This window comes from Ovis aries, chromosome 7, assembly GCF_016772045.2.
Source record: "Ovis aries strain OAR_USU_Benz2616 breed Rambouillet chromosome 7, ARS-UI_Ramb_v3.0, whole genome shotgun sequence".
NCBI lineage: Eukaryota > Metazoa > Chordata > Mammalia > Artiodactyla > Bovidae > Ovis > Ovis aries.
Window position 1 is genome coordinate 34633209 of NC_056060.1, and position 19684 is coordinate 34652892.

Sequence of the window (19684 nt, forward strand, 5' to 3'; positions counted from 1 at the left end):
AAGAGTCGAACATGGTTTAATGACTAAACCACCGCCACCAGCTCGGACTATCCCCAACAGAGAACGGAGCACTCCTCCGCTGGAGCGCCAGCTAGGCCCATAGCCCCGCCCGTCCACCACCCGACCCCGCCCCTACCACCATCCGGCCCCGCCCACCGCAGATCTCACCGCACCTCCCAAGGGCCGGCTCCGCGACGTTCCTGCGCCAGCAAACGTGGGCCTCTGAGAACCCGGAAGTTACGTTATAGGCGTGCGTCCCAGGGGCGGGAGTCAGCTGAGCTGCTCGGGCGAGGTTGGGATCACCTGAGATCGGCTAGGGGGAACAGGTGCTCTCTTGGGGGCGTGAGTTGGGTGCAGGACTGCGCCAAATTCAAGGAGGCGGGCTCTCCGATCTTCTCACTCTATAAGGCGAGAGTGAAAAGATTCTCAGGATTTTAAAGAGGAGGAGTTGGCGGTGGCCGATTGCCAGGATCTGTCAGATTCCTGTCGAGGCTGGGGAGTCGCAGCTTCCAATCCGGGGAGACGGGGATCCCTGGGGGGAGCCCTGTTGTAATCCCTGGGACGGAGGACCCAGAGGCCGGGCACCATGGCGTCTATCCTGGATGAATACGAGGACTCCCTGTCCCGCTCGACCGTCTTGCAGCCCGGCTGCCCCAGCGTGGGCATCCCCCACTCGGGTAAGGGAAGTGAGGGCGCCGCTGCACCTCTCGGCTCTCCTGGCATCTGCATGGGAGGAGCGGAGCGGGTGGCTCCAGGAGCTCGGGTTCACCTCCTGGACCTGCTGTCTGGATTTAGGCCCTTGGTTCTCCTCAGGTTCTTATGGCCTCCAGGCGGTGGATGGTCGAAGTTTGAAAGAGCAGCAAGCACAGCCGCGTGATCTAGGCCATGCCACTAGAGTCCTTCTAAGAGGGAACTGGGACTCAGATAAGGAAGTGACTTGCTTAGAGGGCAGCAGTTGGGAAAACTGACAATAGGTTCAGATGAGAATAGGCTTCATCTGATTCAGTGTTTTTCCCATCAGTCCCCTTCTGGAGGTAAGAGAAAGAATGAGTAAAGAACTGGTGAAAGGGGACTGTTGTAGGGGAAGGAGGGATGAGCCTAGAGGGAACTCTGTCACTGAACAGGGGAAAATGAAGTATCTTAAGCTTTTGGTAGAGCTGTTTGCAGCTGGATGGTGAGGGGAAGTTTTTGTAGAAAGTAGTACAGAGTTGGCAGAGGCATCTGAAGTGCAGGAATATTTTGAGTAGTGATAGAGAAATGAAAGTAAAGGCTAGAGAGAAAGTACCAGCAGTTTGTTAACCAACTGATTGGAAGGGTTTCTCAGGGATCCCTCTGCCCTCATTCTTCTGGAGACTCATTGAGAGCATTATTGCATGGGCAGGGAGGAGGGAAGAAAGTGGAACTAGACTTTAGTTGAGCTGGGATTGCTTGGCCAAAGACTAATAAGGGAGAACACTCAAACTTTCCCTCATTACCACCAGGAGCAGGTACATAGTGGTGTAATAGCATCCCAAGAGTTCAAAGAATCAACCCCTTACTGCTTTCAGAGGTGTGGGAAGAGCCCGGAACCTATAATGTAGCATAGGACTAATGTAGAGGTGATTAGTAAAGTGCTTGATATATTGATATTTAAAGTGTCACTAACCAACATCCTGGGGTAGGAATATGTTAGAAGAAGGTGGAGAGGAGCAATCTGCCTCTTCTTGCCCTTCCTCTGTTTCATAGTTAACCTTTCCTTTGCTCCTTGCCTAGGATATGTGAATGCCCAGCTAGAGAAGGAAGAACCCATCTTCACAAAGCAGCGCATTGACTTTACCCCTTCCGAGCGCATCACCAGTCTTGTCGTCTCCTGCAATCAGCTCTGCATGAGCCTCGGCAAGGATACACTACTCCGGTAAATGAAGACGCAGAAGGTTTAGGAATGTAGGAAGTGGATTGGTGGTATTTTGGAACAGTTGACTGACCAGGCCTTTCTTCTATTCTGGGCAGTGATTTGGGGTTTTGGGGAAATATCCTATCCTTTCGCAGAGAGAACTGATGTAGCGTAGTAGCCCTGGACTCAGAGCTCAGCTCTGCCACTTACAGCAATGGAATCTTGAGCAAGTCACCTGGTCTCTCTGAACATGTCCCTTCATCTGTTACAGACTCTGTGTGTGTGTTTAGTCACCAAGTTGTGTCCAACTGTTTGTGACCCCGTGGACTGTAGCCCACCAGACTTCTCTGTCCATGAGATTTCCCAGGTGAAAATACTAGAGTAGGTTGCTATTTCCTTCTCCAGGGGATTGTCTCCACCTAGGGATTGAACCTCTGTCTCCTGTATTGTGGGCAAATTCTTTACCACTGAGCCACCAAGGAAGCCCCTTATAAACAGTACCAACCCACAAAGTTAGTCATGTAGATAAGTGGAACTGTCTAAAGTCCTGAAATAAATTCACTATAAGTAGAAATAAAATCTCTCAATAAAACTGGAACTATCTCAAGTAAATAGAAATAATACATGATAAAAGGTGTTAGCAAAATTTTTTCATCTATTCAGAATAACCATCTGAGATGAAACAGAGCTAAATCTCTATCACAAAAATGAATTCTAAGTAGGATAATTATTTAAATATAAAAAAATAAGCAGTGTGAATATTAAAGAATATTTAATAAATTTCTATGTCCTTGGGCTTAACGGAGACCTTCTTACTCAAGCTAGAAAATCAAGAATCCACAAAGGAAAAGATTTGACTATGTAGTAATTGCTGTTATGACAGAATAAAAATAGAAAAGCATATGAGGCAGGTCAGGACAAAAGACGATGAGAAAATAAATGTTTTTCCATATATGACTTAAAGATTTACATTCCTGTTCCTTAAAAAACCCTTTGAAATTAATAAGAAAAAGACAGTTCAGTAGAAGAGGAAAGGTAAACAATACAAACAAGCAGTTCACAGAAGAGGAACTCCAGATTTCCAGTAAACATCTGAAAATAGTTTAAACCTGTGGGAAATGCACATTAAAATAACAGTAAGGGACTTCCCTGGTGGTCCGGTGATTAAGGCTCTATGCTTCCAATGCAGGGGATGTGGGTTCAACCCCTGATTGGGGAACTAAGATCCCTCATGTTGTGCGGTATGGCCAAAAAATTTTAAAAAGAAAACAAAAAACTAAGATACTATTATTTTTAACCTATAAGATTAGCAAGAGTTTAAAATGGCAATGTATGATGCTGGTGAAGATATAGAGAGATGGACTCATATATTGCTGGAAAGAGTATAAATTGCGACCACCTTTTGGAAAAGTAATGTCTGTTAAACTTTAAAATATCTGTGACATTTCCTGGCAGTCCCACTTTGGGGAATTCAAATAATAGAAAGAAAACTACCAGCTTGAAAGGTACATATACAAGGATGTTGACTGCAGCCATGTTTCTGGTAGGAAAAACTAGACCCAAGCTGAATGCTCATCAGTAGGAAAATGATTAAGTTATGATTTGGCCATAAAAGGAAATATTATGCAGTTATTAAGACAATGAGAGCTGTATCTATTGACCCAGTGGAATGTTCATGAAATATCATTGCGAAAAGTAAGGTATAAATTTATAAAAACCGTGATAAAATAACTTTATGTCGTGAACATGGAGAAAGATGTTAATATCAGTTTTTCCTTCTGGGAAAACAGCAATTTGGAAGGAAAGTCATTAACTTTTTCTTCATACATACTTACTTTTTGTTTTTAAATTTGATTGTGTGGGGTCTTAGTTGTGGCACATGGGATCTTCAATGCGGGTCTCAGGCTCAGTTGCCCTGAGGTTTGTGGGATCTTAGTTCGCTGACCAGGGATCAAACCCGCATTCCCTGCATTGCAAGGTGGATTCTTAACCACTGGACCACCAGGGAAGTTCCCCTTCATACAATTTTACATTGATTCTTTGGTTAGAATGAACGTATCATTTGAAAAGATTTTAAGAAGGGAAATACCTTAAATAGGGAATAACCTTAAGGAAATACCCCTCAAGATTACTGTGAAGATTAATTGAGGTCATCCTAGCTCAAGCTGTTAGCATGGTGCTGGGTATCTAGAAAGTGCTCAATAACCATTAGCTACTATTTGTGGTTCCCTTTTTACCCCAGCATTCTGGGATGTCCCTGCCCATCTTCTTGAAGGCACTGGGGTTATGTTGAGCAGAGGCAAAAGACTTCTGCTTAGTAACTTTTCAAAATGAAGTGGATTCTCAGAGCTGAGGGTTCTGAAGAAGGACCCCATATGTGTTTCAGAGTTCCCTTGGGATTGTATTCAGAATTTTATGTGTCTGTGTAGATTTCAGGGAGGAAAGGTTGTGCCTTTCATCTGATTATAAAGAGGTCTGCTGCTGCTGCTCCTGCTAAGTCACTTTAATTGTGTCTGACTCTGTGTGACCCCATAGACGCAGCCCACCAAGCTCCTCCATCCCTGGGATTCTCCAGGCAAGAACACTGGAGTGGGTTGCTATTTACTTCTCCAATGCATGAAAGTGAAAAATGAAAGTGAAGTTGCTCAGTTGTGTCCGACTCTTAGCGACCCCATGGACTGCAGCCAACCAGGCTCCTCCATCCATGGGATTTTCCAGGCGAGAGTACTGGAGTGGGGTGCCATTGCCTTCTTCATAAAGAGGTCTGTGATTATAAAAAAGGCTCTGCCCTCCTCTGGAGTCATGCTCTGACTCTTGTCTTGACAGCATTGACTTGGGCAAAGCAAATGAACCCAACCACATGGAGCTGGGGCGCAAGGATGATGCCAAAGTTCACAAGATGTTCCTGGACCCCACTGGTGAGTGGTGATAGAGTTCTGAGGTGGGGGTGGGGACTGTTGAGGGTGGGTCACTGCCAGGGTGGGTGGGACCTGAGGGCGGGAAAGGCAGCATCCTCTAGGGTGCCATGCTTTGCCCCCCCTCCAGGCTCTCATCTGCTGATCGCTCTGAGCAGCACTGAGGTCCTCTATGTGAATCGTAATGGACAGAAGGTTCGGCCCCTGGCACGCTGGAAGGGGCAGCTGGTGGAGAGTGTGGGCTGGAATAAGGCCCTGGGCACCGAGAGCAGCACCGGCCCCATCCTGGTCGGCACCGCCCAAGGGCAGATCTTCGAAGCAGAGCTTTCGGCCAGCGAGGGTGGGCTCTTTGGCCCTGCCCCGGATCTCTACTTCCGTCCATTGTACGTGCTAAATGAAGAAGGGGGCCCAGCACCTGTGTGCTCCCTTGAGGCTGAGCGGGGCCCTGAAGGGCGCGGTTTTGTCATCGCCACCACTCGGCAGCGCCTCTTCCAGTTCATAGGCCGAGTGGCGGAGGGAGCTGAGGCCCAGGGTTTCTCGGGGCTCTTTGCTGCCTATGCTGACCACCCACCCCCATTCCGTGAGTTCCCCAGCAGTCTGGGCTACAGCGAGCTGGCCTTTTACACCCCCAAATTGCGCTCTGCGCCCCGGGCCTTCGCCTGGATGATGGGAGATGGCGTGTTGTATGGATCGTTGGACTGCGGGCGTCCGGACTCCCTGCTGAGTGAGGAGCGGGTCTGGGAGTACCCAGAGGGGGTGGGCCCCGGGGCCAGCCCGCCCCTGGCCATCGTCCTGACCCAGTTCCACTTCCTGCTGCTGCTGGTAGACCGGGTGGAAGCAGTGTGCACGCTGACGGGGCAGGTGGTGCTGCGGGACCGCTTCCTGGAGAAGTTCGGGCCGCTGAAGCACATGGCGAAGGACCCCTCCACCGGCCACCTGTGGGCCCACTCCGAGCGGGCTGTCTTCCGCTACCACGTACAGCGGGAGGCACGGGATGTCTGGCGCACCTACCTAGACATGAACCGCTTCGACCTGGCCAAGGAGTATTGTCGAGAGCGGCCTGACTGCCTGGACACAGTCCTGGCCCGGGAGGCCGACTTCTGCTTCCGCCAGCGTCGCTACCTGGAGAGCGCCCGCTGCTATGCCCTGACTCAGAGCTACTTTGAAGAGATTGCCCTTAAGTTCTTGGAGGCCCGACAGGAGGAGGCGCTGGCCGAGTTCCTGCAGCGAAAACTGGCTAATTTGAAGCCTGCCGAACGAACCCAGGCAACCCTGCTGACCGCCTGGCTGACGGAGCTCTACTTGAGCCGGCTCGGGGCTCTGCAGGGTGACCCCGATGCCCTGAACCTCTACCGGGAAACCCGTGAGCGCTTCCGCTCCTTCCTCAGCAGCCCTCGCCACAAGGAGTGGCTTTTCGCCAGCCGGGCCTCCATCCACGAGCTCTTGGCCAGCCACGGGGACACGGAACACATGGTGTACTTCGCTGTGATCATGCAGGACTACGAGCGCGTGGTGGCTTACCACTGCCAGCATGAGGCCTACGAGGAGGCCTTGGCCGTGCTGGCCCGCCACCGTGACCCCCAGCTCTTCTACAAGTTCTCGCCCATCCTCATCCGTCACATCCCTCGCCAGCTGGTGGATGCCTGGATTGAGATGGGCAGCCGGCTGGATGCCCGGCAGCTCATCCCTGCCCTGGTGAACTATAGCCAAGGTGGTGAGGCCCAGCAGGTGAGCCAAGCCATCCGCTACATGGAGTTCTGCGTGAACGTGCTGGGCGAGACCGAGCAGGCCATTCACAATTACCTGCTGTCGCTCTATGCCCGGGGCCAGCCAGCCTCACTGCTGGCCTACCTGGAGCAGGCCGGGGCCAGCCCGCACCGCGTGCACTATGATCTCAAGTATGCGCTGCGGCTCTGCGCTGAGCATGGCCACCACCGTGCTTGTGTCCACGTCTACAAGGTCCTGGAGCTGTATGAGGAGGCTGTGGACTTGGCCCTGCAGGTGAGCCGGTGATCCTTGACCCCGTCTGGGAGAGAGGACTAGAAAGCATGACATGCTTTCTAGTTGGGGGGGTGGGACCGTGGCTAAGGGGTGCTGGCCTCTCTCGCAGAGGAGCTGTTGTATAGAGGTGAAGAACATGACTCAGAAGTCAGGGTTTGAATTCTGGTTCTGCCTCGTACTAAGCTGTGTGACCTCAGACTGGTTTCTGAACCTCTTTTTGCCTCAGGTTATTCCACTGCAAAATGGGGATAATATAATAAGCACTTCCCTCACAGGTAAGTTCTACATACATGCTAGCCACAATTGCAGAATGGGAAGGTGCTGAGTTGCATTGCTCAGATCATGAATTATCACCTTAGGATTGTATAAAGTGCTATTTAAAATTTGAGGGAATTTCCTGGTGGTCCAGTGGTTAGGACTGTGCATTTTCACTACCAAGGGCGTAGATTCAATCCCTGGTCAGGGAACTAAGATCTTGCCAGCCATGCATTGCAGTCAAAAGAAAAAAAAAAATTAAATTCCTGGGTTTGAATCCAAGGCTTACTGAATCAGAATGTCTGGATGAGGGCCCTAAAATCTGTATTTTGGGTATTTGCCCAGGTGATTTTTAACTTCACTAATATTGCAGGCCCACCATCAATAAGTAGCATTTGCGTAGCTCTGACAGGGACAGGCCCATTACTGACAGGCCTTCCTGTTTCAGGTTCCTTCCTGTTTCAGTAGCCCCTGTTTCAGCAGCCCCTGTTTCAGCTCCCAGAAGCCCGATCTTTCTTGTTGCCAGGAGTGCTGGGCATCCGTTCTCTCAGGCATCTGTCTTTCCCACAGACTCTGCCCTGAGTGGGGAGGGGACTTGACCCTAACACTCTCAGCTTCCCCACAGGTTGACGTGGACCTGGCCAAGCAGTGTGCTGACCTGCCTGAGGAAGACGAGGAGCTGCGTAAGAAGCTGTGGCTGAAGATTGCACGGCACGTGGTGCAGGAGGAGGAAGATGTGCAGACGGCCATGGCCTGCCTGGCCAGCTGCCCCCTGCTCAAGATTGAAGACGTGCTGCCTTTCTTTCCTGACTTTGTCACCATTGACCACTTCAAGGAGGCCATCTGCAGCTCACTGAAGGCCTACAACCACCACATCCAAGAGCTACAGCGAGAGATGGAAGAGGCCACAGCCAGTGCCCAGCGCATCCGGAGAGACCTGCAGGAGCTGCGGGGCCGCTATGGTACCGTGGAGCCCCAGGACAAATGTGCTACCTGCGACTTCCCCCTGCTCAACCGCCCCTTTTACCTCTTCCTCTGTGGCCACATGTTCCATGCTGACTGCCTGCTGCAGGCCGTGCGGCCCGGCCTGCCGGCCTACAAGCAGGCCCGGCTCGAGGAGCTGCAACGAAAGCTGGGGGCTGCTCCACCCCCTGCCAAGGGCTCTGCCCGGGCTAAGGAGGCTGAGGGGGGCGCTGCTGCTGGGGGGCCCAGCCGGGAACAGCTCAAGGCTGACCTGGATGAACTTGTGGCTGCTGAGTGCGTATACTGTGGGGAGCTGATGATCCGCTCTATTGACCGGCCCTTCATCGACCCCCAGCGCTACGAGGAGGAGCACCTCAGTTGGTTGTAGGAAGATGCAACCCCGAAAGGCGGGCAGAGGCAGTTGGGGGGGCTGTCCCTTGGGAAAGCCACAGCATCATCTGTGCTCAGTCTCCTGGAGGCTGCTGGGCTGGGCCGGTGGCGGGGGGAGTGCAACTATCCCTGTGGCCCTCAGGTATCAGCTGATGCTTTCTGCCGGCTGCCTGTGCTGGTCTTCAGAGCTACCTTAGAGCTGCTGTTTTGCCCAGGCCATAAGCCTGCTTCCCAGTAGAGGGCCATAGCCTGGAGAAGTCAGAATTCTGACCCCATCACTATCCCGCTGCGTCTAACAGCTCCTTTCCTTTTCACTCTCCACACACCTGTTCTCCTTCTGGAGCATTACCTCCTATCCTAGCCTTCCTTTTTGCTGTGGCTCGTGTCTCTCAGAAGCGCTCTCTTCTGTCTGCCTCTCGGTCCCACAGGTGAAAAGACAAGCCCCCCAAGCCCTGGGCGTGGGTTGGGGTGAGAGGTGGGGCTGATGGTGGGCCTGCTCTTGTGCACACACTGTCTGGGGCTCCAGTGTGAGGGGTGCCCTGGGGCAGAGAGCCTCCTGGAGGACAGTGGGAGATGGTGATGAGGTGGAGAGCATTAAACTGTCTGCATTGCCCTGAAACTCTGGAGTTGGTGCCTTTGTATTGATGCTGGGGAGAGTGCTGTGTGAGTGATCTCCAAGAGGGGCTGGGGTGCCACAGGAAGCTGCCAAGGCCCTGCTTACTTTCAAGCCTTGGCCCTTGCTCCTCCTGGAGATGTGACAGGATGATTTTTTGATTCTTTGTCTTCACTCTGTTCTTTCTGACTCCAAGCTTGGGTTGGGCTTTAAGGCCTACCCTCCCAAGTCTGGGCTTCCCTGGTAACTCAGCTGGTAAAGAATCCACCTGCAATGCAGGAGACCCCAGTTCAATTCCTACATCAGGAAGATCTCCTGGAGAAAGGATAGGCTACCCACTCTAGTATTCATGGGCTTCCCTGCTGGCTCAGATGGTAAAAAATCTGCCTGCAATGCAGGAGACCTGGATTCGATCCCTGGGTCGGGAAGATCCCCTGGAGGAGGGCATGGCAACCCACTCCAGTATTCTTGCCTGGAGAATCCCATGGACAGAGGAGCCTAGCTACACACCTTGAGGTTGCAGAGTCTCAACTGAGTGACTAAGCACAGCACTCCCAAGTCTAGGAGCAGGGTCTGTTCTTCCCTTTGACCAGCAGATGGTGCTGCTCCCCACAGAACTCTCCACACCCAGGCAGCTGGGGGCGCTGACTTCTCAAGTCACTCTCTCCACTAGTGCTTCCTTGGTCTGTTCCCTCCCTGGTTGTCCCAGGAGTTTTCTTCTAATCTCACTGCCTAATCATAAATCTAAGCCCCTCATTCTTCCTCCCTCCACTGGCTTACACATGCTAGATTTTGCTTGCCTATCTCTTCACCAGCCTGGAACCCTGCCTTCTCAACTTCTGCCCAATTGTGATACTGCCTTACCACTATTTGGCATTTAATCATAACAGGTTTTTGTTGTTGTTGTTTGTTTCCTTTTTTCATGGAGTCTTAACCACTGGACCACCAGGGAAGTCCCTTAACCGTAATGCAGAGGTCCACCATGGAGGTGAGACTGCCGCTGCTGCCATCCATAGCATTTGGCAGATATGTTTTCTCCCCATGTAGCTCCTATGACCTACCCATCCCCCCCCAACAATTTATACTTCTTTAGTTGTGGCTTGAGCCTAAGCCCTAGGAAGTCCTGAAGCAGGGCCTTCCTGTGACATCAGCTGAGCACCCTTTGCTCCATGGACTGGTGTTCACAGTCCACTGTCCAGCTTTATGGGTGTGGTCGGTCAGCTGCCCAGACTGAGACAAAATAACTAGTGAGTGTTCCTGGAATCAGGCTCGGTCAAGTCACCTGGCTAATGATGGCAGGCTTCTCTCTCTTGCCGGTGCACCCTAATCCTCTCCCAAGATATTTATCCTCTGCAGTTCTGGGAGAATCTTGTCCTGCTGATTCTTCCCCAACCAGTAGAACAACAGGGTTTGTTCATGGCCCCTGCCAAGGGGTAGGGCCAGAAGCTGTCCATCTTTGATGAGCCTCAGACTCCCCATCTTCCCCCTGAAGTAAGAGTGGAAACAAAGGGGGGTAGGGTCCCATCCTAATCCGGTTCCCTTTCCAGTGTCCCAGGAAGATTCGGGGGGCCTCCTGCTCCCTTCCTCTCCATGTGGCCTAAGGCTCCCCTCACACCTAGATGTGCCCAGTCCAGGGCTCAGGGTACTGCTCCCCACTGTCTACTAGGGAAATCTGGGCCTACCACTGGCATGGTCACTTGCTTACTTGGAACAGCTTGAGGCTTCTGTTTTTGCATATAATGTGTGCCTAATAACATGTTAGTTAAGCAAAGGCTGCCCTACTGCTCCCTCCTCCCAGAAGACTTGGCTAAGACAGCCTGGGACACCCCTGCCCCTTCTGTCCTCTCTTAAGCCTGCCCATCTGGTCCTAGGCTGCTTCCTCTTTCCTGGAAAAAGGCCCCAATCTTTGGCACAGGCAGAATGGGGTTCCGTTGAGTCAGGGCAACGGGAAGCCACGGCTCTTAGATCCCTGGAAACCAAGCAAGGCCTGGAGTGGAGAGAAGAGAGAAGGCCCTCGGGGCCTTGGCCCTAAGCCTGGGGGGAGGACCGGGGGTGGCCGGGGGTGGGGGAGCAGCTGCGTGGGCAGGGGCCAAGATGAATGAGCTGCTTCTGGAGCGGTCACTGGAAATAGGAGGAGTGGCCACAGTCAGTGACGCTGGGATCAGGGCAGGAGGCCTGTAAACAAGGAAGCCACCTGGGGGAGATGCAGGGCGGCCACTGGTCCTGGGGAGCAGGTGCTTCCTGAGGCCCGCCCTTGAGAGGGCCCTTGGGGGGGGGCTGCGGGGGGCGCCTGGCTGAGTCAGCAGCGGGCACTAGGGGGCGCTGTCTACTGGCTTCCCTAACCCACCAACTACTTTCCTCTGCCCCAGGGGGAGTGGCCCCCGAGGGTGTGCCCGCCCCACGTCTGAGGCTCGGCGGACTGCCCACCGCCCTTCTCCTGGCCAAAGCCAACCCTGGCAGGGAGGGCGCAGGGCTCAGAGCCCGGACAGCCCGGGATTTAGTTCATTCCCCAGGGACCACCGACTCCCAGCAGTTTCTGCTCAGCCCCCTCCTGCCCCGCTGCGCCCAACTCGCGTCGCAGGCGGGACACCCTAACCCCATTGGTTGGGAGGGTCCCACCAGGCTCCAGCCTGCCCTTGGCGCTGCCCCCGGCGCTGCCCCCCTGGCGCCAGGGAAACAAAAGGTTACGGGGCCCAGAGGGAGTTATCTGGCCCCACCACTAACACCGGGAGAGGGGGCAGGGGAGGGGGCCCAGAGGGGCACACCTCCTCCTCACTCCCTCAACTCTGCAGATTCTTCGAGACACTTTCACAGGCGGAAATTCCCAGAGGTCAGAGGAGGGAAACGGTTAATTCCTTTTATTCAATGGGTCCCCCCTACACGCCTCCCCCCAACTTCCTCCCTCCACTTCCCGCCCCCCCCTGTGTGAACAGGAAGTGGAGAGGAAAAGGCTCTGAGCAGTGCAGCTGGGAGCAGGAGGCAGGGAGTGGGCGGCAGGCTTAGTGCCAGCCCTGCCCCTCACGGGTACTTGCTGGAGGGCCAGACCCGCTGTGGTCTGGGAAAGAACCTGCAGTCCCGCGGGCGGGTGGCAGCAGAGCCGGGAAGCAGCCTCGAGTGCGAGCGCTCTTCCCTCGGCCTGCTTCCAGGTCAGAGGCTGCTGCACCGAGGGTGCAAAGCGTCCTCGGCCGAGACCCAGCTGCCCTTGACACTGCAGCCCCACCCCCACTGCAGGCTGGGCATCCCGAGGCTGGCAGGCATCTCTTCAGGCAGCCGCCGGTCCTGGCACCGGCTCCAGCCACTCAGCCCCTTGGCCCTGCCAGTTCTTTGAAGCTCATGCAGCGCTTCCTGTTTGGGGCAGGCGATGCCAGGGCCCCTCCCCCACCATTGTTCTGTAGAGACCATAGGTCCATCTGTTGCCCCATGGTGGGGCCCCTAGGCAGTGCCACAGGGGAGCAGCCCCACAAAGGACCCTGCTGGCAAGCTTTGCTTACATGGAGCGAGGCTGGGCCCTGCAGCAGGTTGAGGGTGGTGGTCAGAGGCAGGCCCAGGATGAGCAGTGGGACAGAAGGAGGACGCTAGATAGTTCTAGTTCTAGGGCCACCCTCTGCTTCCTCCTTCACCTAGAGCATGGAGACTATACATGCTGGGAGCTATACATGCTGAAGCCACCAGGAGAGGGACACCATTCTTATGCCCAGCTTCCAAAATGGAAAACGGAGGCACAGGGACAACTCTGTCTAGGGCTGGCCCATAAAGGAGCACCAAGTAGGGTCCTTCTTTCAAGGTGATTAGCCTTGCCCACTAAATGCCCTCTATTAGGGGCTTTCCTCTCCGTGAGCAGCTTTGCCTTTTCTCAGCTTTCACCTTGAAGTAGCCTGTGAACTGAGCAACAGGAGCCAAGAGGTCATGGGAGGTTACGGTGGCCCTTGGCTGGTGACCACAATTGATGTCCACTGAGAACAAGCCCAAGCAGGCCTGGAAGAAAAGGAGAAAGGGACATAGGTTTGACCCCCGGGAAGGTGGGTGCTCCTTCTGGTTTCCAGGCTGCTGTGGCCAAAGGTCTATTTGTGTTTCCCTGGTGGAGAGGCAAGTGCCATGTGTCTCTAGCTCACCTCCTCTGCCGAGGCCTGATCTCATGGCTCTGACCTTAACCTGCTTCCTGCCATAGGGCTAGGAGCCCAGACATGGCTTCCTGCATTTCCCTCACTAGATCCTCTGGCTTCTCTGCCCAGCCCAGGACCTGCCTTGATCACGGCTCCCAGAAGGTCAGAGTTGCAGAGACCTCAGGTGGAAGTCACAGAGTGCTGTGGGACCCTTATTCAAATAAAAGTGTCCCTTATGGATGTCCACTACCTTATATTGATATACTGAGCTTCCCTGATGGGATCTGGGCTGGAAGAAGGCAGGGAACATTCCTACTCACCACCCTTTTTCCCCCATCCCAATTTCTATGAGCTGCCAGGATGCCCAGAATCCAAGCTGGAAAACCACTGAGCTGGCAACCCCACCTCCTGCTCTTATAGATGCTGAATCTAAGAGGAGAAATTTGTGATACACCAGGCTCCATCCAGGCTCCAGTCCCTTCCCTGTGAGATTCAGCATCAGTCAGTAATGATCCCACACCTTCTAGGAGCCAGATACGGTCCTAGACCCTTTATTGTGCTCGCTCTCCATCTCCAGTCAGGTGGGTTGAGCTGAGAGACAGGGAGGTGATCTGGAAAGAGCAAGTGCAATTCTTTGCTCTGCTATTTACCAGCTGTCAGTTTAATCACACCCTCAGAACCTCAATTTCTTCACCTGTTAAACTCAAACATAACAGACCTTGAGAGGCTCATGTGGGCCTAAGGGAGAGCAGGGCAGCACATCTGTGGTAACCCAGGGCCCGGCTCCCACACACCCCTGATGCTTGCTCCACCTCCACTCTCTTTGTGCATGTTCCTCTAGAGCTGAGAGCCTGTGACTCCCTCTCATGCCTCTCACGAAGCCTTCTGATCACGTCGGAAATCGGAGTGGAATTGGAAGAAAGACGTTTACTTGAGATTTTTCTGCTTCTCAAAAGATGGTGGTTCTGGGGAGGAGAGGTTCAGGATGAGTATGAGAGAGGAAGCCCTCAAGCGTATAGAGTGTGGCCAGTGAGGTGGGACGGGGTGCTGTTGGGGGGCGGGGTCTGATCTCCTGGAGGAGAGAGGGCACTACTCCAGCTCCAGGGAACAGAGGCTGAGGGGACTAGGCCAGGCACGGCTCTTCTGCCAGCTTGCCCTTCTGGTTCAGCCCAGAGCTTGCACAACAGCCTGGCTGGCTGGCACTCCCCAGAGAGCCTCAGGAAGTCCCCCTTGTCCCCCCTTGACCTTTGACCTTTTGGGCCTGCTGCAGGCCAGAATTCCAGGCAGCTGTCCTCTCTTTACCTTCTGTTCCTGGCTATTTCCCTTTAAGGCTGGGACTCAGAGACACCCCAGACCCCCACTTTACAGTTCATCTTTTTACATGCTCCCAGTACAGACCAGCTGGAGCCTCCCCCAGGGCAACTCACTCTGTGAGCCAGTGGGGACCCCTGGCCACAAGCCAGGATCCTTTGGCATTGGAAGGGCCCAGTCTTTACAGGGGAGCCCCCCAACAAGTGCTTCTGAACTCCAGACATCCGACTTTAGCCAGGCCCAACTTTTAGCCTTGTCCCAAAGTCCAGGGGGTGAAGCCAGAAACAGCAGACGGAACTCCTCTTCCTCCCCGTCATCCTCCGAGCACAGTCAGGAGAACCCTTGGTACTGTTCCACTTTACACCATGTTCTACCTCACGGCACTTGGCTCCACAATCCAATAATTCCCTTTGGTTTTTCTAGCGGACTTTTTGCTTTTATTTTTTAGCGTTTCTAGGCCTTTTTTTTTTTTAAGCAATCAGTCTAAATTTGTCATCACACATCCCCCATTTCCGCCCCCAAGGGCCTCCTTTTCATCCCCTGGAATCTGGAAACCATATGTGTGGGCAGAAACCCCCCAGCATCCCCCAGGCACCCTGGCTAGGCTTGGCCTCCACAGGGGCAGCCTGATAGCTGGGGGAGAATCTACAGTCCGGGCTGGGGCTGGAAAGGGAGTTTCTCTTTGGACCTTCCCAGCTCAGGCCATGGAGAAGCCGTGTGGTCTAGTGGTTAGGGCTGGAACACACGAGTTCTGTCCCTAGCCATCTCTTTGACTAATGCCAGAAGCCTGGGAAAGTCCCCTTGGTACCCAAGGGACTCAGTTTCCCCACCAGCTGAGAGTCTCAGAGCTTCACTTGCTAGCTCATCTCCTATCTGCCTTGGTAAAGAGTTTTTTGATCCAAAAATTTTTGCTCTGTCACAAGCTGTGTGATCTTGACAAATGGCTTCATCTTTATGAACCTCAATTTCCTCTTCTGTTAATTAGAGAGTGTTATTCTGCCTGTCTCCTGGTTGTTTTTAGGCTTAAATAAGAAAACATACGCTCAAGGACCCAGCGTCAGGCCTGCTGTTAAAAAAAAGCTCAATAAACAGTGGTTGTTATTGTTAGCAATAAGTAGAAATATGTAATGAGGTGGGAGTGTGTTCTCAGCAGGCATGGCTCTGAGGCCCAACCTGTCCCTGCCTCTCCTGCCTAGGCTGCCCATCTGGACCTTCCATGGACCTTCTCAGCTCTAGAAGGGGCAGGGATGCGTTACTAGTAACTGTGGATCAGGGCTGAGGCCCTGCTGCTCTTCCCTGTCTCCATGACGACCCCAGCCCCTCCCCTCCTTCCTTCCTCGGGAGCTTTCTGTTTACTGTAAACAGCTGCCCCAGCTCTGCCCTAGCTGATCCCGCCCAGGGCCAGCCAGACCCTCCTTGAAATGGGCACAGGCTAGATGTATGAAGGTCTGGGCCCAGCATCTGGGCTCCACACAGCCTTGAACAGGCTCTGCTTGGCCATCTTGACCAAAGGGGAGGGAAGGAGGGGGAGAGTGGGTCACCTCAGACTAGGGCAGCCAGAGCCTCAGAGACAAGGAGCAGATGGAGCATAACTGGAGAACCATGTTGAGAGAGCCTGACAGAGAGACCTCTGGCTTAGCCTTGGACTGACCTGGGTTCAAATGCTCACCTAGATTTGCTTACCGTGTGACCTCAGGCTGGCCATTTAGCTTCTCTCGATTTCACTCAGTTTATTGATTTGTAAAATGGAGATTATGATACCTTCCTCAGAGGATTTGTTGGTATTCAGATTGGTGATAATGCATGTACATTATCATGGTGTGTTGCCAGCCTGCACTGATGATATCTGGATTTATTATTTCACCTCTCAGATGCTCTCATGCTCAGGGACCTTGCATGAATCACTGTCTCTTCTGCCACCTCACATGCCTCAGTCACACTAACCTCAAGCTTGGGTAGGTATACACCCAGCAAACACATACAAGCCAAGCAATGAAGTGAAACTCACAAGTGTCTGAGGCAAGAGAGAATCTTCATGAAAGTGGAGGAAGAGTCAAGCTGTTTCCTAAGCCATTACTTGGGCCTAAGTGACTCGTCATTGGAGCTGGGGCGTCTGTGTGTAACACCATCACCAGGTCACCAAATCTGCCTAATTCTCTCTCCAGTCAGCCCCCAGGATCACACCCACCCTCCTCACTCAGTTGACCACAGTGCAGGAAGAAAGGGGACGCTGTTAGGGTATGGCTCCCCTTTCCTGGGGTCAAGCTTTTGGGGCAAGACGTCTGGGACGTGAGGGTCCTGGCTCCCAGCTCCCAAGGGGCCCACATTGGCTCCACTGATTCTCCAGTGTCCTTGGAAGGACCGGCCAGTTAGCAGAGCCGAAAAGGGAAAAATACAGACCTGCCATTCCCCTGACCACCAGAACCAGGGCAGGCTGGGGTTAGGCAGGGGCATTCATTGATTTGAGTCATTTCCCACAGGACCATGAGTAAGTGTGGCTCTGGATTTCCAGGTCCTACTCCCCACCAAGAGGCCTGCCGGGGTCTTCCAGGACTGGGTCCCTGTTGGCCCCAGGTGTGGCCCTGGGGCTCCGCCTTGGACTTGGCTCATTATGGAACAGGGAGTCGCAGCTGGGGAGACTTGCGGGCTTAGCTGACTCTGCTCCCACACCCCTTGGCCTACAACCGGGCCCAACTCTGGGGTTTCTGTCCTCACCGGGGCCTGGGCTGCATGAGGAAGGAGAGGAGCCCCCAGCACTAAGTCAGCCCGTGGACAGGGCTGGAAATCCCCCACTTCTTACCTTGGCTGGTTGAGGAAACAGCCTCCCGGCAGAGGGCCGCCTCCCGCCAGGGACTTTTCTCTTGGGGTGACACAGCATCCAGGGCAGCTAGAGGGACCCCAGCCGCACTTCAGCCAGCCCAGTGTACAGGGACCATCACACACGACCACCTTCTCCCTGGTGGGCAGCGTGGCACCCAAAGGTCCCAGAACCCAACGGGAACACAGGGGGCCTGAGAGGGTGGGCAGGGAGAGGGGAGGCCACAGCGGGTAGTGATGGCCTGGAAAGCCCACGATGCTGGTGACGTCTGGGCGTCCCACCTGGCCCAAATGGTTCTGCACCCAGAGCTCACCAGCCCCTCCTCCACAGTTCCCTTCCCCCACCCAGTCTGAAAGCTCTCACTGATCTCCCAGAGTGGTGGTCTCCAAATTTCTTAGACTATGAATATCTCTGTATAGGTTATATAGTACAGTCAAAACACCTATTAAGTATTATTTATTAAAGTTCAACTTATTTTTTAGATAAACAATTAATCTCAATAGAAATTCTCCTATTTCCTCCACCCCTGGACAGATAGCCTTGCTCATCCCTGCACACAGCCCACTGTGGAGCCTATCACACAGAGATAGGAGGGTCCTTTTCAGAGCTGACCATCCACCTTGCATGAAAGTGCAGGGCACGGGAGGGGGCGGGCTACTTTTCTTAATACATTTGCAAACCACAAACAATAGAGTAACCCACATCTTAAGCCCTTCTGTTTGTTGTTGTGAACCTTAAAAGAGACTTGGTCATCTTAGGTAAGGCCTTATTGCTGCAATCCTGGTTATGCTGAAGCTCCCCGCCCCCAAAGCCCAGGCAGCCTCTCCCTAGAAGCACAGCACCTCATGTAGAAAGTGTGCATTTATTGAGGAAGAATACAGAAGCCCAGGATGTGTGTGTGTGTGTTGTATATCCACATATGTGACTGTGCGCCTAGGATGTGCCATTCAGACAGAACTTGCCCCATGGGCACTACTGAGTGGCCTGCTCTTCCTGGCCCGCTAGAGGGAAGGCAAGGCCCCAGACCCTCTCCCTGCCCTTGGGCATTTGACCCCGACCATGGATCAGCCCCCTTAGCAGGGAGCAGGGCCCCCTCAGGCAGAGGATAGGGGCCTGACTTTTCTCCCAAGGCCAGAGTTGTCACTGGCTCCAGCTGGCCTGGCCGGCTCTTGGGCCAGCACTTCCTCCTTGGTTCAAAAGCCCTGCCCTGGAAGGGTGGCAGAGAGGGAGGGCTCAACCTCCAGCCCCCTCCCCCCTCACTGACAGCTGTAATCTGCTTGGGAAAATCTCTTTTTTTTTCCGCACAGGAAAAAATATTAGTTGTCCCGATAACAAGGAAAACAAAATCCAGCGCAGGGCATCAGAGACTTCCTGAGGCGGGAAACAATGTCCAGGGAGCTTGGTGGAGAAGCTCGAGCTGGGAGGCTGAGGGGGAGCCGAGAGAGGACACTGGTCCAGGCCTATCCGGCCGGCAGGGCGGGGGGGTTGGGGAGTGGGATGCCAGATCGAGAAACTTGGAAAAAAGATTTCCCCCCCAAAACCTTGAAGTCTGGGCTGTTGAGCTATATCCGGGAAATGATTCAGGACCAGCACACGTCCCTGAACCGGGTCGGGCTCCATCAGCTCAGGTGCTCTGAGTCTCTCTCTCTTCCCTCCTGCTCCCCTGTTTTTCCTGGTGTTGTCTGGGGGGCTGGGGGTGAGGTAGGAGGGTCCCTTCCTGGGGGCCCAAAGAGGCCATGGGAACCTCCGAGTGCACCTCCCCAGCCATCTTGCCTTGTCTGCCCAGAGCCGCTTCCCTGGGTAACTTTCCACTGAGGGAGGGGGTTTCAAGAAGAGGAGGACTTTCCCAAAGGCCCCACCCCCAGGCCTAGGAGACTCTGTTGGCCATTTCCCTCTAGGCCCAGGGCACCTGCACTGTTTGGTCCAGTAGGCAAGACCTCTGATCACCATGGGCTCGGGGGAGGGGGAGGTGAAGCCCTAGGGTTTAAAACAGGGCCCTGTGCTCCTAACAAGCGATAGTTCTCAAAATCTGGCTGCACTCTGGGTCACTTAGGAATCTTTTGGAAAATAACAGTGCCTCCTAGGCCTCGTCCCAGATCAATTACATCAGAACCCTAGGGAGCAGCTCAGGTGATTCCTATGTATAGTCAGGGCTGAGAACCCCTGCTCCATGAACCTGTGACCCTTTGGTCACTTGCTGGCTGATCCCCTTCACCTCTAGCATCAGCTCTGGCCTCACAGGATTCAAGCCCCTCCGAATTTACCACCTTGCCGGTGGCTCCAGAGGTGCCCACAGAGTTCCCTGACCAGCTGGAGGCCAGCTGCCCAACCCAATAGCAGGTTCTGGGTTACCCCGCCCCCTCCCTCTGCTCCTTCTCCTTCCCCCTGGGCAATGACGCCTGGGGCCTTTGTTCTCAGCCAACAGGAGTGTGACCAGAAACC

General features: G+C 53.8%; 1 protein-coding gene across 1 annotated transcript; it reads left to right on the top strand.

The window, feature by feature from the left end:
• The first annotated feature begins 272 nt into the window (after positions 1–272).
• On the top strand, positions 273–9016 carry VPS18 (VPS18 core subunit of CORVET and HOPS complexes). The gene is made up of 5 exons (XM_004010456.6): positions 273–677; positions 1753–1894; positions 4700–4791; positions 4919–6789; positions 7670–9016. The coding sequence occupies exons 1-5, from the start codon at positions 587–589 to the stop codon at positions 8393–8395; spliced, it is 2922 nt and encodes a 973-aa protein (XP_004010505.3). The 5' UTR covers positions 273–586; the 3' UTR covers positions 8396–9016.
• Positions 9017–19684: the final 10668 nt, after the last annotated feature.